Source organism: Lissotriton vulgaris, chromosome 11 (genome assembly GCF_964263255.1).
Source record: "Lissotriton vulgaris chromosome 11, aLisVul1.2, whole genome shotgun sequence".
Lineage (NCBI taxonomy): Eukaryota > Metazoa > Chordata > Amphibia > Caudata > Salamandridae > Lissotriton > Lissotriton vulgaris.
The window spans coordinates 1,085,622,843-1,085,642,224 of NC_141699.1; the positions used below are offsets into that span (position 1 = coordinate 1,085,622,843).

Consider the following 19,382-nt stretch of genomic DNA (forward strand, 5'->3'; position numbering starts at 1 on the left):
AACTCTGGTGGTGCCAAACATGGCAGAGAGTAGCAAAGGAGAAAACAAATGCACAGTAAAAAAACTGGACCAAAGACTAGTAGAAGACATTTTAGGTACTTTCCTTCAGAGCCTCTAATTCAGACTAGATGGCATTAATTTGGGTACAGGAGCGAAGGGCCACAGAGGAAAGCAGAGTTTATCTGGATCACTGTGGGGGTGCACAGTGTCTATGACAGCACAAAATAAGGCTACTTTACCTCAAGATAGGGGGTGATACTCTATGTGCTAATAAACGTTGGGAGCTTGCTGTGTGCGGCAGCAGCTATAGAATGAGGGACTATAGCAGAAAATTAAGTGAAATAGGCAAAACTTTAATTCAAGGAGCATGCTAAAATGAAAACCACAGACTTTTTCAACAGAATTATAAACAAATTTAAAGGCAACTAGACTGAAACAGCATTTTATAATATGCAAAGTTGATACACAGGCATGGTCTCTAAAGTCATTTGTTTAAAACCATGGGCGATTTGAAAAACAATGTGCTTCAGGGGGCATCTCTCCATAATGTTAGTTCCTGAAAAAGGTCATGCGGCTCACGATGACTGTGCTTCCTGATGCCAAGTCATAAGGGTTTAAAACAACCTCGAGTCAGTAATTTTCAGATAGTGAGATCAGGAGTGTAACACCTGGAGCAAGCCATATTAAAAGTTGCACAGTCCTCTTAATAAGGGTTTAAAAAATGTACACAGGAACATTTTCCGAACTTGAAAAGAAATTTTCAGCTTTACTGATCAGTTATTTTTTGCATATGAAGTAACCACATATTGGGAACACGCAAAACTGCTCAATCACAAATGACACAAAACACTGGCTTCCAGCACAAAGAGAAGAACAAGGCTAGAGGCAGCATTTCAAATACCTTTTTGTTGCTGGAATCCCCACCTGCTCCCTCCTGGCCTGAAACGACCATTTGCATATGGGTAGTATCGGGTATTCAGCCTGCGTTTCTGCGCCCTGTTCATTCTAATAATATCATCTGTTAAATTGAGAGAGAAAAAAAAAAGAAAAAAAAAAAAAAGAGTGTAATGAAACCGTAGCAAGCAAAATCATACACAATTCTCAGCTATAGTGATGCCCAACCACAGCAATTTTTGTCTTGTTTCAAGAGCTACTTCTTTCAACAGAAAGAATAACAAACATTGACAAAGCCTAGAGGTTTGCCTTGGCAAGCTGGAGGAGTGAGTAGTACATTAAAAAAAAAAAATTCAAAGGAGGAATAAAAAAAAAAAATATATATAGGTCAGGTTGGAAAGTAAAGCCAGCCTTCAAAAATGTATAAACTGGAAAAAAAAGAGAAACCAAACACTGCAGGAGACAGAAACTTGAAAGAGGTAAGTTACTGTTCATGGTTGCCCAACATGGCTAGTCCAGCACAGCTTAGCACTGAAAAGCACTTTGTAAGCTGTTATACACTTGTGATGAGGAAAAAAGTTGTGACTCACGAGGCAAGAAAGCCAAAAGCTAAAGTGGTGTGGCTCATTCCTCCTTGCCTTATGCTGTGGTGGGTAGGGGCAAAACGTGAATGATATTGGCAGAGACCAAACCCAAGTGTATTATTTTTTTTAGACGGGTTCCTAATAGTTTAACATATCAGACTGTGTAAATCAGAATTCAGGAATGTTGTTATGTAAGCTGTGTCAAGACCAAAGTGTTCTTAATTTTGAAATAAACCATCTGAAAGTCTTCCTCTGCTCACGTGATAGGGTAAAGAAACATATGCGTAGAAGGATTACCAACCTTCTTTGGAATTTTGGCTCTATCCAGCAGTGAAAGATTTTTGGGGCAAATGATTTTAGGAATTACTTCGGTTTTAGCGTAGCAACGGCTCAAACTGGAAGCTGAAATTATTAGGTATATTCTGAGCTAGCACTTTGGATTAATATGAACAGTTTAGACAATAAATAAAATGGTTGTATTTTAAATTGCAGTGTTATCAATGTTTGAATTTTTCACCATTAAGGAACTTTACGGTGCGACGTCATCATTAATACATTTCTTTTTTTTGGTAGAAAGGAGGTTGTGTCAGGATTAAAAAGTCAGAACAGTAGAGCTGCCTTCCCACTTGTCTGGTATGGGATATTCTTTTGTGTTACTTTATCTCACAATGCTTTAGTTGCAAGAACTACCAAAACAATATTTTAAAATAACTTATGTTAAAGATCCGTAGAAAACACTGCCTGGAAACATTTCAAACTAGAGTTCTAGTATTAATAAAGAATTTAGAGTCTTTATGTTCATGGATTTTAAAGCGGAGACTCTTTGTACTTTTAGGAGAAGTATGTTTTATAGTGATTATGCTGCCAAATGTAAAAATAAAAAAAATCAAGGAAACCTGGGTTGTAATGCTAACTGGACCAAAGTATGTAAAACAGGACAAATTATTTCAGCAGTTGTACAGACCTCACAGTTAGGTGTTTTAAGGAACGGGAGAAATCGGCATTTGAAGTAACACATCAATACACTATTATCAAAAGTGTGCCGCATTCTATGTGGCCAATATTTCTAAAATAGTCACCCATCTTAGAATGGAACTGTCCATAGTCAATCAATCAATCAACAAATTTGTAAAGCGCGCTACTCACCCGCTAGGGTCTCAAGGCCCTGGGAGGGGGGGGTAGTCCCTACTGCTCAAGCAGCCAGGTCTTGAGTTGTTTCCTGAAGGAGAGATGGTCCTGGGTCAGACGTAGGTGGATGGGGAGGGAGTTCCATGTCTTGGCCGCCAGGTCGGAGAAGGATCTTCCTCCGGCGGTGGCTTTGCGAATTCGTGGGGGGAGGGCGAGGCTGGCGGATCGGAGCTGGCGGGTGGGTGTTTAGAATGTGAGGCGGCTGTTGAGGTATTTGTGCCCCATGTCGTGGAGAGCCTTGTGTGCGTGGGTGAGGAGTCTGAACGTGATCCTCTTGCTGACGGGGAGCCAGTGCAGGTCTTTCAGATGGGCAGAGATGTGGCTGTGACGGGGGATGTCCAGGATGAGTTGTGCCGAAGCGTTCTGTATGCGCTGGAGTCTTTTCTGGAGTTTGGCTGTGGTTCCAGCGTAGAGGGTGTTCCCATCGTCCAGACAGCTGGTGACGAGGGCCTGGGTGACCGTCTTCTTGGTTTCGGTGGGGATCCACCGGAAGATCTTTCGGAGCATGCGCAGGGTGATGAAACAGGATGACGAGACGGCGTTGACTTGCTTGGTCATCGTGAGGGAGGAGTCCAGTATTAAGCCCAGGTTGCGTGCATGGTCCGTTGGCTTGGGGGCGGTGCCCAGGGCTGGGGGCCACCAGGAGTCGTCCCAGGATGAGGACTTCAGTCTTGTCTGAGTTCAGTTTCAGACGGCTGAGCTTCATCCATTCCGCGACGTCTTTCATTCCTTCCTGGAGGCTGGCTCTGGCGGTGGCGGGGTCGTTGGTGAGGGAGAGGATCAGCTGGGTGTCGTCCGCGTAGGGGATGATAAAGTTGTGTTGGTGTGCGATGGCTGCGAGGGGGCTCATGTAGACGTTGAAAAGGGTGGGGCTGAGCGAGGATCCTTGCAGAACGCCGCAGATGACTTCGGTGGCCGCGGATCGGAACGGGGGAGGCGGACTCTCTGGGTTCTTCCGGCGAGGAACGAGATGATCCACTCCAAGGCCGTTCCTCTGATTCCGGTGTTGCTGAGGCGCTGTATCAGGGTGCTGTGGTATACGGTGTCGAAGGCTGCTGAGAGGTCCAGGAGGATGAGGGCAGCTGTTTCACGTTGTCGAGCAGGGACAGGATGTCATCGGTAGCTGCGATGAGGGTGGTCTCGGTGCTGTGGTTTGCTCAGAAACGGGACTGAGAGGGGTCGAGGATTCCGTTTGTCTCGAGGAAGGCGGAGAGTTGTTTGTTGACTGTCTTCTCGATGACTTTGGCAGGAAAAGAGAGGAGCGAGATGGGGCGGAGGTTCTTGAGGTCCGCAGTGGGTTTCTTCAGGAGGACGCTGAGCTCGGCATGTTTCCAGCTCTCCGGGAATGTAGCGGATGCGAAGGAGCAGTTGATGATGTCCCGGAGTTGGGGTGCGATGATGGAGTCGGCTTTGTTAAAGATGTGGTGTGGGCATGGGTCGGTTGGGGAGCCGGAGTGGATGGTGTTCATCGTGCGGGTGGTGTCTTCGGTGCTGACCGAGGTCTAGGTGCAGAGGGTGGTGGTGGGGGGGGCGCTGGTTCGGTGCGTGGTCTGTGCACCGAAGCTGTTGTGTATGTCGGCGATCTTGCGGTGAAAGAACGAGGAGAGTGAGTCGCAGAGGTCTTGCGAGGGTGTGATGTCGTTGTTGCAGGCGCTGGGGTTGGAGAGCTCTTTAACAATGCTGAAGAATTCCTTGCTGTTGTGGGTGTTGTTGTCCAGTCGTTCTTTGAATGTTGTCCTTTTGGTGGTGCGGATCAGCTGGTGGTGTTTGCGGGTGGCGTTCTTGAGGGCTGTCATGTTTTCTGTTTGTGGCGCCAGGCTTTCTCGAGGGTGCGGCAGGTTTTCTTGAGTTTTTGAGGTCGTTGGTGAACCACGAGGCTTTCTTGCTGCCGGGTCGGCTGGGAGGGTTCTTCAGTGGTGCGAGGTCATTGGCGCAGTTGGTGAGCCACTGTGTGAGGTTGCGGGCTGCTTCGTTGGGGTCCGTCGTGTTGGTGGGCTGGTTCTGGCTGAGGGAGGTGGTGAGCTGGTCGGCGGTGATCTTGCTCCAGCTTCTGCGGGGAACCCGTTGCGGGTGGTGGTGGGTCGTGGTTCTCCTGAAGTTGAAGTGGACGCAGCTGTGATCTGTCCAGTGAAGTCCGGTGGAGTGGCTGAAGGAGATGTGTTTGCTGGAGGAGAAGATGGGGTCAAGCGTGTGGCCAGCGTAGTGGGTGGGGGTGTTCACCAGTTGCTTCAGCCCGAGGTTGGCGAGGTTGTCCAGCAGGGTGGCGGTGTTGCTGTTATTGTTGTTATCCAGGTGGAAGTTGAGGTCCCCTAGGAGGATGTAGTCTGAGGAGGTTAGGGCGTGCGGCCTGACGAAGTCTGCGACGGCTTCGCTGAATTGTGTGCGTGGTCCCGGGGGTCTGTAGATGAGTGCCTCTGATGGTGGTCTTGGGGTCGGTGTGTATCTGGAAGTGAAGGTGCTCGGCGGCGGTGAGGGTGTCGTCGGAGTTCGTCCTGATTTGGATGGTGTTTCTGTGGACGATGGCAACGCCTCCTCCGGTTTGGTTGTCGCGGTCCCTCCGGGTGATCTTGTAGCCATCAGGGATGGCTATGGCGATGTCGGAGGCTGAGGAGGCGTTCATCCAGGTTTCTGTGAGGAAGGCGACGTCTGGTGATGTTGTGTCGAGGAGGTTACAGAGTTCGACAGCGTGCCTGTGGACGGAGCGGGTGTTGAGCAGGATGGACTTGAGGTGATTGTTGCTGGTGGCTGGCTTGGCAGGTGCGGTGCAGGTTTGGAGGCAGGTGAATTTGCAGGCTTGGCAGGTGAAGGGTCCGTGGCTGGCATCGTCGAGGGCCAGGGGTCCTGGCGCTGGGCGCAGCTCGACAGCGGCGCGTCCGCTGCGCGGCCGCCATGCGGCCTCCATATGAGGCGAAGTGGGAGGGAGGAGCAGCTGGGAGGCGGGAGCAGGGCGGCAAATGGGCAGGGGGTACAAAGAAAAAGGGCGGGCCGCGAGGGAGCAGCGGCGGGGAGCGGGGGCACACACAGAGGGCAGGGATACCAACAGCAAGTACGAAAATAACGAATCACAAAATAAATGCACAAATCACAAGTGGGCAACAGCAGAGAAAGGAATTACAAAATAAATGCACAATTCACAGTGGGCAACAGCAGAAAAAAACAGATTGCAGGGGGACACCGAGGCCAGGAGTGAACCTGCGGCGCCGGAGGGCAGAGACGCGGTTACAGCGCAGGCGCCGTGGGGGGTGGCCTGGGGTCAATAGTGTATTGCTGCTATAATGTTCCAATATATCTACCAAGTTTAGCAGCAGAAGTAGGCCATCTTGAATCACGGATACATTATACACTTTACCATCCAAGTTGGCCACCCGAGGGATGTTTACAGAGGAGACACCTTGGAATGGTATTGTGCATCAATATTTTCTCACCCCAAGAGGACTAATATGTTGCTTCTGAGTATGGTGGCTTTGGTGGTACTTTCAAGCATATGCCTGCCAAACTTAGGTGGTGGCATGTTTTCTATTTTCTACTTTTACTCTTAATTAATAATCTTCCATATGCTTATTGAGCTTGTCTGTTTTATCCCAAAGTGCGGCACCACAAAACACTTTCTAAATCTGCAGACAAGGATTGGATCTGCTATCTGTGGCCTGAGAGGTGCCCTGAGGGACTGGACCTGCATCCTCTTGTACTCCAAACTGGATTACAAGCGTCACCCGAGTAATCATTTCATCAAGCACCCTTACCCAATGGACCGTAGAGAAAAACAGACATACTTTGCAGGACCATGTGTTACTTTCTCCAAATATGAAATATTAAGAATAGTGATGGATTACAGTAGCAAATGATTTATTACTTATTTACTATGGACATGGTGATAGCGACAGATTTTAGCTGTCAATTGTGAAGGAAAGGACTCCTAAGCAGGCCTCGAAAAATCATTAATATGTTACTAGACCTGTAGGTCTAGTGACTTAAATAATCTACTTGACCTAATTATAAAGCTTTTGACCCCTAAACTGGACTCAATTTATGTGATTGTGGACAAATATTGAATTCACTGACTCGTCATTTTCTTCTTTATCACATGACAGCAGCTTCAAATACCGGAGTAAAACATTGTGCTGTCCAAAAAAATAATTAAGCTTGAATTAATATAGACTTAGTTTAGACTAAGCTCCATATAGAATACAAATCTAGCAATATAAAGGATACACATGACCACTGACTTGCCTAAGTTCATGAACCGCATTGTCATCAGGGCAAGGGCAAGAATGTTTCTCAAATCATGTTTAAAAATGATTTTAATAAATACATAATTTAGGTTTTAAGCAGTAACACTCATTTGCAATCTGCAGATTTCCATTAAAATAGCCCCATTTGTCCGCGGACATATGTCTTTCCTCATAAAACTATATAGTGTGTTATATTGGGAAATTGGCTTTCTGCAAATATTTGTCATTTGCACATCACCAAGTGTTTGGATTTGTTTTGCTCCTATTTAAATCTTTGTTTGCATTACACTTATGAATTATACAAAAAAAAGTTCTTTGTCATTCCTGAAATACTGTGAAATATTTGTACTATTCATTTACAAGCTGTTTGTATGCTGTGAGTTAGAAATAAAAACCCGAGATCTTACAGCTTTTTGTTTCACAGTGAATGTCAGACAGCTCACTTGACAAAGACCTCTAACTGTAATAAGTGAAAGAAAAGTAGACACCAGTTTCCAGGATAGGAAACAATTAGTGAAAAGACAAACAGACATTTGACCTCTGTCCTTCAACAGACAGCAAATGTGTCATGATAAAAATATAATTTAAAGGAGTCTTTATTGCTCATTCACTTTCTGAATGAGCAGAAAACCTGTTACTTCCAGCTTACGTTCACTCGCCAGAACAGACGAGTGGGTGCTAAAAATAGCCCTACTGTAGCAAGTGGGCAAGGAGATTATCCAACAATTTTTGTTGGATAAAAAATCAAATGTATTGAGTTCTAAAGCAGTGGAGTAACATAGCATGAGCCCCCATGCTCCGAACCCTGTCAGGAGCTCTGAGACCAGGGGCCTGCCACCTCTGCACAGCAGGGGCTATTGTTACGCCCAGTGGCGGCTGTCGCAAAACTTAAGTGGGGGGTGGGGGGATATTAGGGAAATAAAAAGCAAAAACAAACTTAAGCAAAAACAATCTTTACCTGTCCTGCTGGCCTTCTTAGTGCTTCTCTTCTCTCATGCTCCTGATGGGGTCACAGTAGTCCCTGGGACACCAGCGCAGGTTCTCCACCCAATCCAGATGCTGCTCTCAATGGGGATCAAATGGGAGCAGCGCAAGGATTGGTCTGAGCGGCCTGGTTTGCTGCTCACAGTGCCTGAGAGCCTGTGCTGCAACACAGCTGGGTTGGAGAAACACAAGTGCGCATGTTTGTTTGGCAGGCCTAAGACAGCTGGCCAAACAGACATGCGCACATTACAATGGACCCACCACTCCTCCCTGCCAAGATCCTGCCCTGCCCAAGACTCCCTGGCTCAGTCAGTCAGTGGAAAAAATAAAATAAAAATCATTTTAATTTTTCACTGACTGGCTCAGTAGGGTGACGCTCCTCCACCACTATGATGGAGTCACCCCCTGTTTTGACACAGTTCTAACGACGGTAAACACCTTTGATGCGCAATCACTGAGCCCTACTTCAAATGGCTGGCTAGAGGGTTAGCAGATTTCTAAAGAAGGATGAAGTGCTGCAGCATGTTAACCCCTTAAGTGCTGCTGACGGCCAATGGTCGTCAGCAGCGCTACCTCCCCAGTGCTGCGCACGACCATTGAACGTCCATTCAGCACTAGTTCTAATGGACAGCGCAGCACTGGGGAGAAATGTTTACACGCAGCTAAGGTGTTAAGGATAACATTGTTGACAAACAGAAACAGAGCAAAGAGTGCCATTATCGTACTAGGAGAACCAAAGAATGTAAGTCTGTTGTTGGTAGCTTGGTAATTGTGGAGAAAACTTGGAAGATTAATGAATGCAAAGTCAACATTTACTGGACCAGTACAAATGATCAGGGTTCCCAAGTAGGACATCTTGTTGAAGGGTTAGAGACGGTGGAACATGGAGTGCTATCTTGTTAGCAAGGAAAGTTATTCAATGGAAGGTGAATCTAATATCAATATGACAAGTACTCTACTAATGAATGAGGGTTATGTAAACAAATATTTACTATTATGTTTCTTTAAAACTCAAAGTAAACATTCAAGGTATCAGAGAGCTGCACAAGTAAAGGAAGAATAAATTACACTATGGAAACAGAATAAAATACAACTAAAATGAACCATGCATTATTGCCATATGGTTGGAGAGATAGGTTGAGATCTATTCCAGAAGCAAGAATTAATAGCTTCTGTGTTCCTTCTTGATCAGTCGAAATTTGGTAAGAGTGCAGATTGATAGGGATTGGGGGAGAGCGCCAATTGATGAAGGAATAATACCGTAAGAATGACTACTGAGAAAATATAACGGACGGCGACACCACTGGTGGGACTGACGTATGTAGGGGGCGTGGGTGAGAGCATTAAGATAGAAGTGGTGATTAATCTTAAAGAACTAGCAGGCCTATGGTTCCAACTAGTTATAAAAAACATGTATTGTACTCAAATATATTTTTGGGGAGTTTCTCTTTCAGGAAAGGTAGAAAAGCTGTTGCATATACTGGACTTACATCTTTGTTATAATCGTTAATTTGCTTTACATTTTACTCATAAACTATTGGGTCACTGTTGACTTTATTCCAATACGTCAGATGGAATGTTTACGATTCAATACCGTTCTTATTGTGGTTGTTTGTTGTGGAGGTGGAACTTTAGCTAGTTCTTTATCAGTAGGGTCCTTGTCTGACAGCTATGCCTGAGAACTTTGTAGGGGTCCTTCCTTTCTTGCTAGAAATAAACTTCAAATCAAATAGTACTAATTGTGTGTTGGGTGTAGAGCAGAACCTGATAAATTTACTAGCCGACATGCACTCCGATACAAGAGCAAATGTTCGTTATACACAAGACTTAAAAGTAACGAGGGACTTTGGAATACATCGGGGCGTCCGCCAAGGGTGTATTCTAGCCCCATTCCTCTTCAACCTATACATTAATGACCTGGAAGAGCATCTTTTAAGTACAGGAGTAGATTACCCCTATGTCGGCCGGAAAGGCTTGCCGGTTCTGCTCTACGCGGATGACGCAGTCCTGATATCCAGGACTGCAATTGGCCTACAAGCCCTGCTAAATTCTTTCCATGCTTTTATGAAGTCCCGAGACCTGAGTATCAATAACTCAAAATCTTACTTCATGAAGGTAGGCCTAGGGAAAAAAAAGCCAAACTCCTTTAACGTTCATGGGGAAACAATTCCTGTACCTAAAACATTTTCCTACCTCGGTGTCCTCTTTGATCATCAACTAAATTGGGGACCCGCAGTACAGAGAAAAATGGGAGAGGTAACTAGAGCCAATGCAGCAATACTGGACTTCGCAAGAAAAATGGGTAATAGTCCGGTGGCCGCATTGCTCCAACTCTATCAAGCTAAGAGCACTGCTATTGCATGCTATGGAAGTGAGCTATGGGGGTATGCCTCCTCTAGAGGCCTGGAGGTTGCAGAAAATAGTTTTTTAAAACGGGATTTGAGGGTTCCAAGGGGAACAGCAAACTTTTCTGCCGATGAAGAGTTTGGCATGCCCTATTTATGCGATAGGATAGCCGTAAATCCCTTACTTTGTTGGCTAAACTGTTGGCTAAATACTGATATACCCCTTACCCAACAAATCCTGAAAGAAGCATTAACATGGGAAAACGGGTTCAAAGTCCCTTGGATTAAATATATCAGTAACTGTTTTTCTGAACTAGGGCGTCCCGATCTTTTTGCAACCCCAGATTCCATCACTAAATCTGATGTTATTTTTGTGAAGAAGACCTTCATTGCATCTAGGTATTTGGCTCGGGAGGAGGTTGAATTAAAGAAAGACAGTGTCCGGAAACATGTGCTACTAAAAACCTCTTTGCGCATGGAACCGTACCTGTCATGGCCCTTGTCAGGTTATGACCGCTTTCTGCTGACGAAACCATGCCTCAAACAAATGAATTTTGCACAAATCAGACCAGCACTTTATTACCTCCAACTCCTAAGCTGTGATTGCACTTTTTTTGTATGCAGCTTTTTAAAACTAGCAATTAAATTTAGGAAAAGTATGGCGGGGTAATTGTGTTGCTGACAGATATATTTTAACTAACATAATCATGTATATTTATATATATATATATATATATATTTTTTACTGTATATTCTGCTTGTGATTTCCTATTCTATGTCGTTTTTAACAATGCGTGGATTTTATGCGTCAATGTATGTTTACTGAAATCTGCTTTTATGGTTGTTACTATGAACAATCGAATAAAGCTTTTTGACTTGACTTGACTAGTACTAATTGTGTAGTACAGTTTTACTACATTCTGGCACGTAGTGGATGGAGGTAGATCAGCCGGATGATGCAGAGAAGAGAGTTCACCTCTGCAAGCCAAGAGGTTTACAAAGGAAAGAGCACAGTTACATGAGACTCCTGGGGGAATCCAGTTAACGTCAGTGAAATATAATGAAAGAAATTGTAAAAGTACTTCTCTGTGACTATGGAGAGAGGGCGTTGATGACATTGATCGGAGTAATGACCAATGTAAGTTTAAGAACAGATCTGACCACTCCTCCAAGTTAAAATGTAAATACAAGGTCTCCTCTGCACGTGCTGGTCTTGCTGGGCGTGGATCATGTGGGTGCGCACTCAGAGTCACCGGCACTAGGTGTGCCAGTGCTTGCAGGGCAGATCTTGAGAGGGAGAATTTGAATCTAACAGCGCTAAGGTGCAGATGTGCTAGTTAAATGGCCAATCCTATGATATGGGGCAATTGACAGGTTTGAGGAACACGTGCTTCTTTTCTTGCTTTTAAGCGCCTGTGGCCTGCAAACTAACCCCAATCCCGATCAAACAGATGGAACCCTAACCATGAAACTGACAGCCCAGGAGTGACGTGACCCGAACTGACCCGCGTACTAAGGGAATGGTACAGTCCTCCTATTGACAGACCATCTGCAGGGGCGAACCATCGCTAGAAATGGGGGGTCGGATGCTTCCAATGCTCCGCAACATTCAAGCTGGGTTACAGATGAGCTAACAACTTCACTAATAAACCCCCCCTCTCTGCGTGAAATGGCCCGGTCCGCCCCCGCCGGCAGGGAGCAGCATCCCCGTCTCCCCAGTGATGCGCGCCCGGTGGGTTACCTAGAGACATGTCGATCTTGTCCAGCACCTCTCCGCCCTCGGAGCCGTCCATCTCGACGTCCCCGAAGCCCAGGCCGCTCATGGCTGCTCGGGCGACAGCCCCCGCCTCGGCCCCCGCCTCGACCTCCCCCCGGGACCCGGAGCCGCCTCTCCACAGAACACCGAGCCGGCCGCCCTCTGTTACGCATGCGCCGGCTGGGGCCGGAGACGTCGTCACTATGCGCACTGACATCATTGCGTACGGCGCCTTGCGCCTGCAACGGGCAGCGTTGATAAGGAGGCTGGCGACAGTGAAGAGGGACTACCTTTCACATCAGATGAAACCTCAATGGTGTGCAGGGGTTGACCTGCCCTGGCAGGAAGTATTCATGGGGCCATTTAACCCACTGAGAACCTCCCTAGTAGATTTTCTGATCCTGAGCAAATCTACTATTTGTATATATATGTTTATAGAGATAACTCTAACCACTAGTATATGTAGTAGACCTTTGTACTCACTACCATTCCTATGTGATTCTTAGAGTTTATCCATTTGTATCTCTTCCTTGAGTGACTTTACAACTTGTACATTTTCAATTTTTTCTATTTGTATCTCTTCCCTGTGTGACTTTACAACTTGTACATTTGCAATTTTTTTCCTGTTTGAATCTTTTATGTAACTCATGTATCGCAAGTGGTTCTTTTGTAAAGCGATCTGACACCTTCGGGTAATGTTCGCGCTTTAGAAAATCGCATTAAATAAAGAAAAAATAAATAAAAAACTGATGAATGCCTTGCATCCTGATAACTCTATTTACTACCAGGCACCAGCCTACAACTGCTACTGATGCTCAGTTGCTATCTCTGCTGCAATTTATAACTTGTACCATGCTCCCAGGTTTTCGGATTATTTCAACCTTTCTTTTCTTTGGTAATCTAATCTTGTGCCTAATGTAATTGTATGAACACCTTTGGTTATGTAACCTTAAGCTTCATGTAAAATTATCTATTTCTATTGCAAAGCACTCTAGCACCTTTGGCATATATGCCAACATTTTGAAAGAGGAAAGTGGGACATTCAAAGAAAATAATCTGGAGAATGTATTTCTCCCATTGACTTCTGTTGCGGCCTTCATTGGGTCTATCCGCGTCTTTAGGACTTGCAAGTGTGCTGCTGCAGGATCAGACATCAGAAATTATAATATACGTTTTTTCCAAACATGTCATGAGCATAGAGAAATCGCTATGGCAGGAAGAGAATGTGTCCCAAAAATGCTGTGTACTTGCACGCAGGAGCAGGTTTCTGTCAGTGCATAGTTATTGGAGATAAGGGGTGAAAGGTCCCGATACCTTATTGGCAGTATATTGAGCAATGATTTTCTTCTTTTGTGCTGGCCCTTAACGGGGAAACCCCTAACCCCCTAATTTAAGTAAGGTTCAAACAGGATTGCCAGGGCAATATTCGTTTGCTGTACTGTTTAGGGAAAAATTCCAATCACACATTGATTCGTTTTGTAGGCTATTTATAATGGTGTGTTGTCACTCTATCCGTGATAGTAAGTGAACGAAACAGCCAACACGTGTTTTGCCCCTTTACACGGCCATCCGGCCTGGGGCTTCTTCAGGGCAGTTTGTAGAAGTACAGTGTAAGTCAGGATAGTCTTGGTCGATTGATTCTTAGGATTCTCTATGATTCGGGCATGATGCCGCTTCAGATAGTGTAGTCAGTCGATGTGGATGATCTACATCGACAACACCATTATAAATAACCTACAAAACAAATCAATGTGTGATTGGAATTTTTCCCTAAACAGTACATAAAACGAATACTGTCAGTGCATAATCCGAGCCACACAAGACCAGCCCCTGCCATCTGAAGGCTGCAGAGGAATTGGGGTTTTGCATGCAGGAATCAGGAGGTAGGAGACGAGCCTTGCAATCAGTTGTCTATCGTTCGAATCGGGAGGGTTGGCATTATTGTCTTTGGGTAATGTCCGTGCTATATAAAAATAAATAAATAGTGGATTGCATGATAAGCACTGGCCCTTCTCCAGCCCAGCATTTTATTACTTATGTTTGCGTCCATCAGACCTCTCCAACACATTACTATCACATAGAGAGCATCTGGCACCCCCCATTCTTTTGGACTGATCTTTCCTCAAGGGAAATCAGGACATTACATTCCTCACAAAATATCAATTTTTTTAATGAACATAATCCACACAGCAATATTGCAACCCACTGCCTCTCTTCATACTTCAAAGTTAAGATAACAAGTAGAAGATATAGGATGCACTTTCAGGTTTTAGCGAGAATGATCACCTGGTGAGCAAATCTCTTGGATAGTGCGATGAGTCTCAGGAACAGCTGAGTAGCCTACATAATTATCACCGTTAGTGTCTCTCCGCCGACTACTTATTCCATAACTTGTCACAGTCGGCTCAGCACTTACACTGGCCAGCAGGGCTCATTGCCAGTTTCCCTCAGCTGATGTTTCAGATAATGGCCCTTTAAACTTTTTGAAAAACAACACATTCTGGGTGACAACTTTGCTGTCACATTGCCCAATTATCATGGTGCCCTACCGATGAATCACTCACTTAAGGGTTCAGTTCAAAGGGAGATAGAACCTGCTGCCAGGGTATGGGTCACATACTAGTACCACTTCACCAAATCTATTTTTTTAAACATTCTCTTCTGGCCGACTGCTCCAGTTTGATTCTGGTAACATTGCAGTATTTGTTCATTGCTGTTGAAACCAGTTGTCCTGGGGGGATGATGATGGCAGACAAAACCACCTGACCCATGCACTTTTTGTTCGGAGCACAGCCAGTGATCGTGTGGAGAGTCTGTCTATATTAACAAATGAAGGGATGTATTGCTCCCTGTAATGGCTGCTGACTGGCATATGTAATCTGAATCACCTTGCTCATCATTTGTGTGAAGCGTTCCACTTCTCCATTTCTTTGTAGCCACCTGAGATGTTACCTTATGGTGTGTAATGTTCAATGATTTAAAAATACTCAGCCATTTCCTGTCCTCGAAACATAGGCCCGCTATTCGTTCTAACACCCTGCAACAAGCCATGGGTGGCCATTATCTTCTCCCATTTCAGTATCACGTCACTTTAGGTAATGGATACTATTTTAACCTCTGGGTATTTTGGATAGTCATCCACTATAACCAGCTACAGATTTACCCTTGTAAGTCCCTACTATATGCTACTAAGGTACCCAGGGCATGGTTACACCAGGGGTCCCCCATGGTCTGAAGCCTATATTATGCCACCCCTGGGAGACCACTCAAACTGTGACTACAGGCCTGTCATTGCATCCTGTGTAAGCTGGTGCTATAAGCTATAAGTTTCCTTATATCTGAGATCACTGCACTTAAAACTTATAAGTCACCCCTTAAGGCAGGCCTTTCAATCCTGAAGGCAGGGTGCTCAGTTCATAGTGTGAGGGTGGCCCTGCATGAACAGGACACCCCTACAATCCACAGAGTCCGCCTGTGATGCGAACTCGCCCGCTACCCAATTCCCCCAGCCATATTACTATGGGAACCGCGACGGACGGAAAGACCGTCCGCCGCTAAGGGTTTAATATGGTGGAGGTGTCTGTTAGACACCGCCATCCATTTTACTATTCAGGCGGCAACCCCGCCACAGAAAGGCTTGCAGTGTTTGACATTGGGAGCCCGTTGCGGGCCCCCAGGGACTCTGGGGGGGCACATGTGGGGTACCTATGGTATCCCCCGGTACACCCCAGCAGTTCCATGCACAAGATGGCAGGCACCGCGCGGTGCCTGCCATGTTGTGCATGGAAGTGCACAACATGCCTTCCTGGCATTGTGGTGGGCGGTGCTGAGTGCACCGCCCGCCACAATGACAGGAATGCAGGATGCGCCCGCCACTGCCCGCCATCCTAATGACCCACTTAGAGTCTTGGATAATGGGAACAAAATCAGAAATTGGTGATTTTTTTTCTTGAGGGGAAATGCAGGCTGGACAGCTAGCTGATGTATCTCTTATAGACAGGCGCCAAGTACATATGACTTTGTTAAACTGCCCAGCCCTGCCTTTGTTTTATATCCATTTATTGGATTATCAAACATGATCACATATAAACCCAGTACCTCTGCATAAGAACCATCTCTGCTCTGAGGGTAACAGCTCTTTTGCCTGAAAATTTAGAGGGCAGATTTTATTACATATCTATTATGCCGTTTAAAGCATGGGAGTTCAGAGCAACCTGGTAGTGTTATACCCTCTTTAATGATCCTAATGTAAGGTTGCAATGTTTGGCCAGTCCAGAAGGCATTAGCTGTTAAACACATATCCTGGAATACATCCATTCGATCCACTTCTAAAAACAGGTCGACTAGCAAGGTCTCACTAAGAAGATTTAACATTTCGAAATGGAATTTGCTGTTTATTAAATTTAATGCACAGCAACTTGTTTATGCTATAACTAAGCACTCATACAAAGAAAGCTTGTGCTCAATAGATCACACCATCTCTGCATCCTATTCAAATCATACTTGTGGCTGCCAGTTAACCCGATCTGAAATACATGCCCCTAGATAATCATATTGTAAACAAAACTGAGTTTTCTGCAGCGTCACCAAGATTTTTCTGTCTTTTTGCAGAACCCTACTTTTGCTAGCTATAGAACTGTGCACTTTACCCCTGCTTACCAATGGTAAAGTGCTTGTACTCCTCCTTTCAACAGGATGAATTTAGTATACACCTGACTGGTTTATTTAATTTGCCTATACCGCCAAAGCATATGGTACCAAATATATCCATTGCCGATAAATGAAATGTTACCAGTGAACTGCAGCACACAATGTGCCTTCCGCTGTAGTGGCACTTTAAATCATGTATCCAAGACAACCATTGTAGCATGTCTGTAAAGTTTTAAACTGCAAATTCAACCTGTCAAAATAACCCCTTTTTGAAAGGCTCAAACCTTCCTTTTTAATATGTATAACTCACCCGTAAGCAGGCCTTATTGTCCTTAGGGTAGGGTACATGGTATTCAAAAGTAGGAAATATGAAACATTATAAAGTATAATATAACCTCAGCAGCGGAAGCTCGTCAATGCTTATTCGCCCCCTCTAGCAGAAACAGACTACACAAAACATTTTTCATTTTTAAACACTATTAAAATATTTTTTAAATGTGCTCATAATTTTTTGTATTATTTCTTTTCATTTTATTTTCATTAGATGAGGGTAGCATAGACTCTTTGCAATTACTTTACAAAACAGTATTTTTCATATGTTATATATTACGCTGGATTCTCGATAGGTACGAGGAGTGGTGGGTGTACTATCGCTTTTTAAATCCCTTTAAAATTTGTAGAGTTTCAACAGCTTTGTTGTGTTTTCAAAATTATGTCTCCAATAATAGAAGGACTATACTAGTAAAGCTTCATATTGCCAAATGAATCCTCTTTCCATATCTATAGTTTTTATCTGCCTATTTTGCACAGCTTCTCTTGGTACTTTAGTAAGGATGCATGGTCCTCTGTCCCGTTTACGTTTTGCACTTTATTATTGAATTGAAATCATTTTGCATTTGCACTTTATTTGCACTTGGGCCTTCACAGTAGAGCATAGTACTAAGCATGAATGGTACCCTCAGCATTTTACAAATTATCATTATTTTAAAGTCATTTTCTTTGTATTAGCTTTTGCACAGTCCTTTTTGGTTTGCATTTATGTGGACCTCTTCGGAGTGCCAAAACATAACACAATACTTGACTTGACCTGTCTGTACATTCTCGGAGGCTTTGAGAAAATATATTTGAAAAACTGTAACATACAAAGTTTCGGCTATTTATTTTTTTCAACTAAAGGATGTGAAAACTCCCACGCTTTACTGGAAAAGTCAGGATCATTTATTGACTCTTTCATGTGGTGCAATTATGAACTAGTTTGAACATTTTTGCCTGGGTTGATTTGGTTTCCAGTTTGGCTCTGATAAAGATCACTATTTCTCGAACACTCATCAACTTCCACCCCAGCTTTAAATAAGGATTATCAGACTCATCCCTTAACAAATACATGTATTTACCATATTGCTCTGGCAGAAAGCACAGAACCCACAGCTCACACTGGATTGCAAATACCTGATTATGGCTTTAGTGATTTCATGCCTTGTTTATAGCAGCTCCATCTATCTGGGGCTTCTGGTCTCCACTTACCCCTAACAAACTAGATGATTCAAAAAGCAAGTCCTCCTAAAGTTCTTCTACAGCAATGCAGCAGGCCACATCCAACCAGCATAAAGCAATAGGCCACACCCAACCAGCACAAAGCAACAGGCCACACCCAACCAGCACAAAGCAACAGGCCGCATCCAACCAGCGCAAATCAACAGGCCACAACCAACTAGCACAAAGCAACAGTCCACATCCAACCAACACAAAGCAACAGGCCACACCTAACAGAACAAAGAAACGGGCCACAACCAACAAACACAAAGCAACAATCCAACCAGTGCAAAGCAACAGGCCACATCCAACCAGCGCAAAGAAGTAGACCATAATCAATCAATGCAAAGCAACAGACTACATCCAACCAGCACAAAGCAACCGCCCACATCCAACTAGCGCAAAGCAGTAAGCCACATCAAAACAGCCCAAAGCAACAGCCAACATCCAGCAATAGTAAAGCAATTGGTCACATCCAGCAAGCGCAAAGCAACAGGCCACATCCAAGAAGCACAAAGCAACAGGCTACAACCAACCAGCACAAAGCAACAGGCCACATCCAACAAGCTCAAAACAATAGGCTACATCCAAACAGCGCAGTGCAATAGGCCACATCCAACAAGCACAAAGCAACAGGCTACATCCAACCCGCAAAAAGCAACAGGCCAAATCCAACCAGCACAAAGCGACAAGCCACATCCAAGAAGCGCAAGGCAACAACCTACATCCAACCAGCACAAAACAATCTGCTAAATCCTACCAGCACAAAGCAAAAGTCCACATCCAACCTGCGCAAAGCAACAGGCCAAACCCAACCAGCAGAAAACAACAGGTCACACCCCACTGGCACAATGTAACAGGCCACATCCAACCAGCACAAAGCAACAGTCCACATCCAACCAGCAGAAAGTAAAAGGCCACATCCAACCAGCACAAAGCAACAGGCTACATCCAACCAGCACAAGGCAACTGGCCACATCCAACCAGCACAAAGCAACAGACCAAATCCAGCCAGCACAAAGCAATAGGCCAAATCCAACCAGCAAAAATCTTAGTCAACATCCAACCTGCAGTGCATGCCCTCCACTGAGTTTGTAACAGAGAAGTTCAAATTCAATTGGTCCTGCTTTTAGTCATTGGACCAGGCCTTTCCTACTTACAAACCTGATCAATAGAATACCCAAGAAAGTTGCACTCCTACTTGACATGCTTTTTG

General features: G+C 44.8%; 1 protein-coding gene across 2 annotated transcripts in view; it reads right to left on the reverse strand.

Moving 5' to 3' along the window:
• The window catches only part of FYTTD1 (forty-two-three domain containing 1), a 129,862-nt gene extending 117,655 nt beyond the window's left edge, over nt 1–12,207 (reverse strand). Inside the window, exons 1-2 of one of the 2 annotated variants that reach the window (XM_086944594.1) lie at nt 11,969–12,207; nt 902–1,018 (exon numbers count right to left, since the gene is read on the reverse strand). In XM_086944594.1, the coding sequence (XP_086800720.1) occupies nt 902–1,018; nt 11,969–12,203 (352 nt within the window). In that variant the 5' untranslated portion in view covers nt 12,204–12,207. The remainder of the gene's footprint in view (nt 1–901; nt 1,019–11,968) is intronic. The other variant, XM_086944593.1, reaches the window with a different exon arrangement.
• Between the last annotated feature and the right edge of the window lie 7,175 nt (nt 12,208–19,382).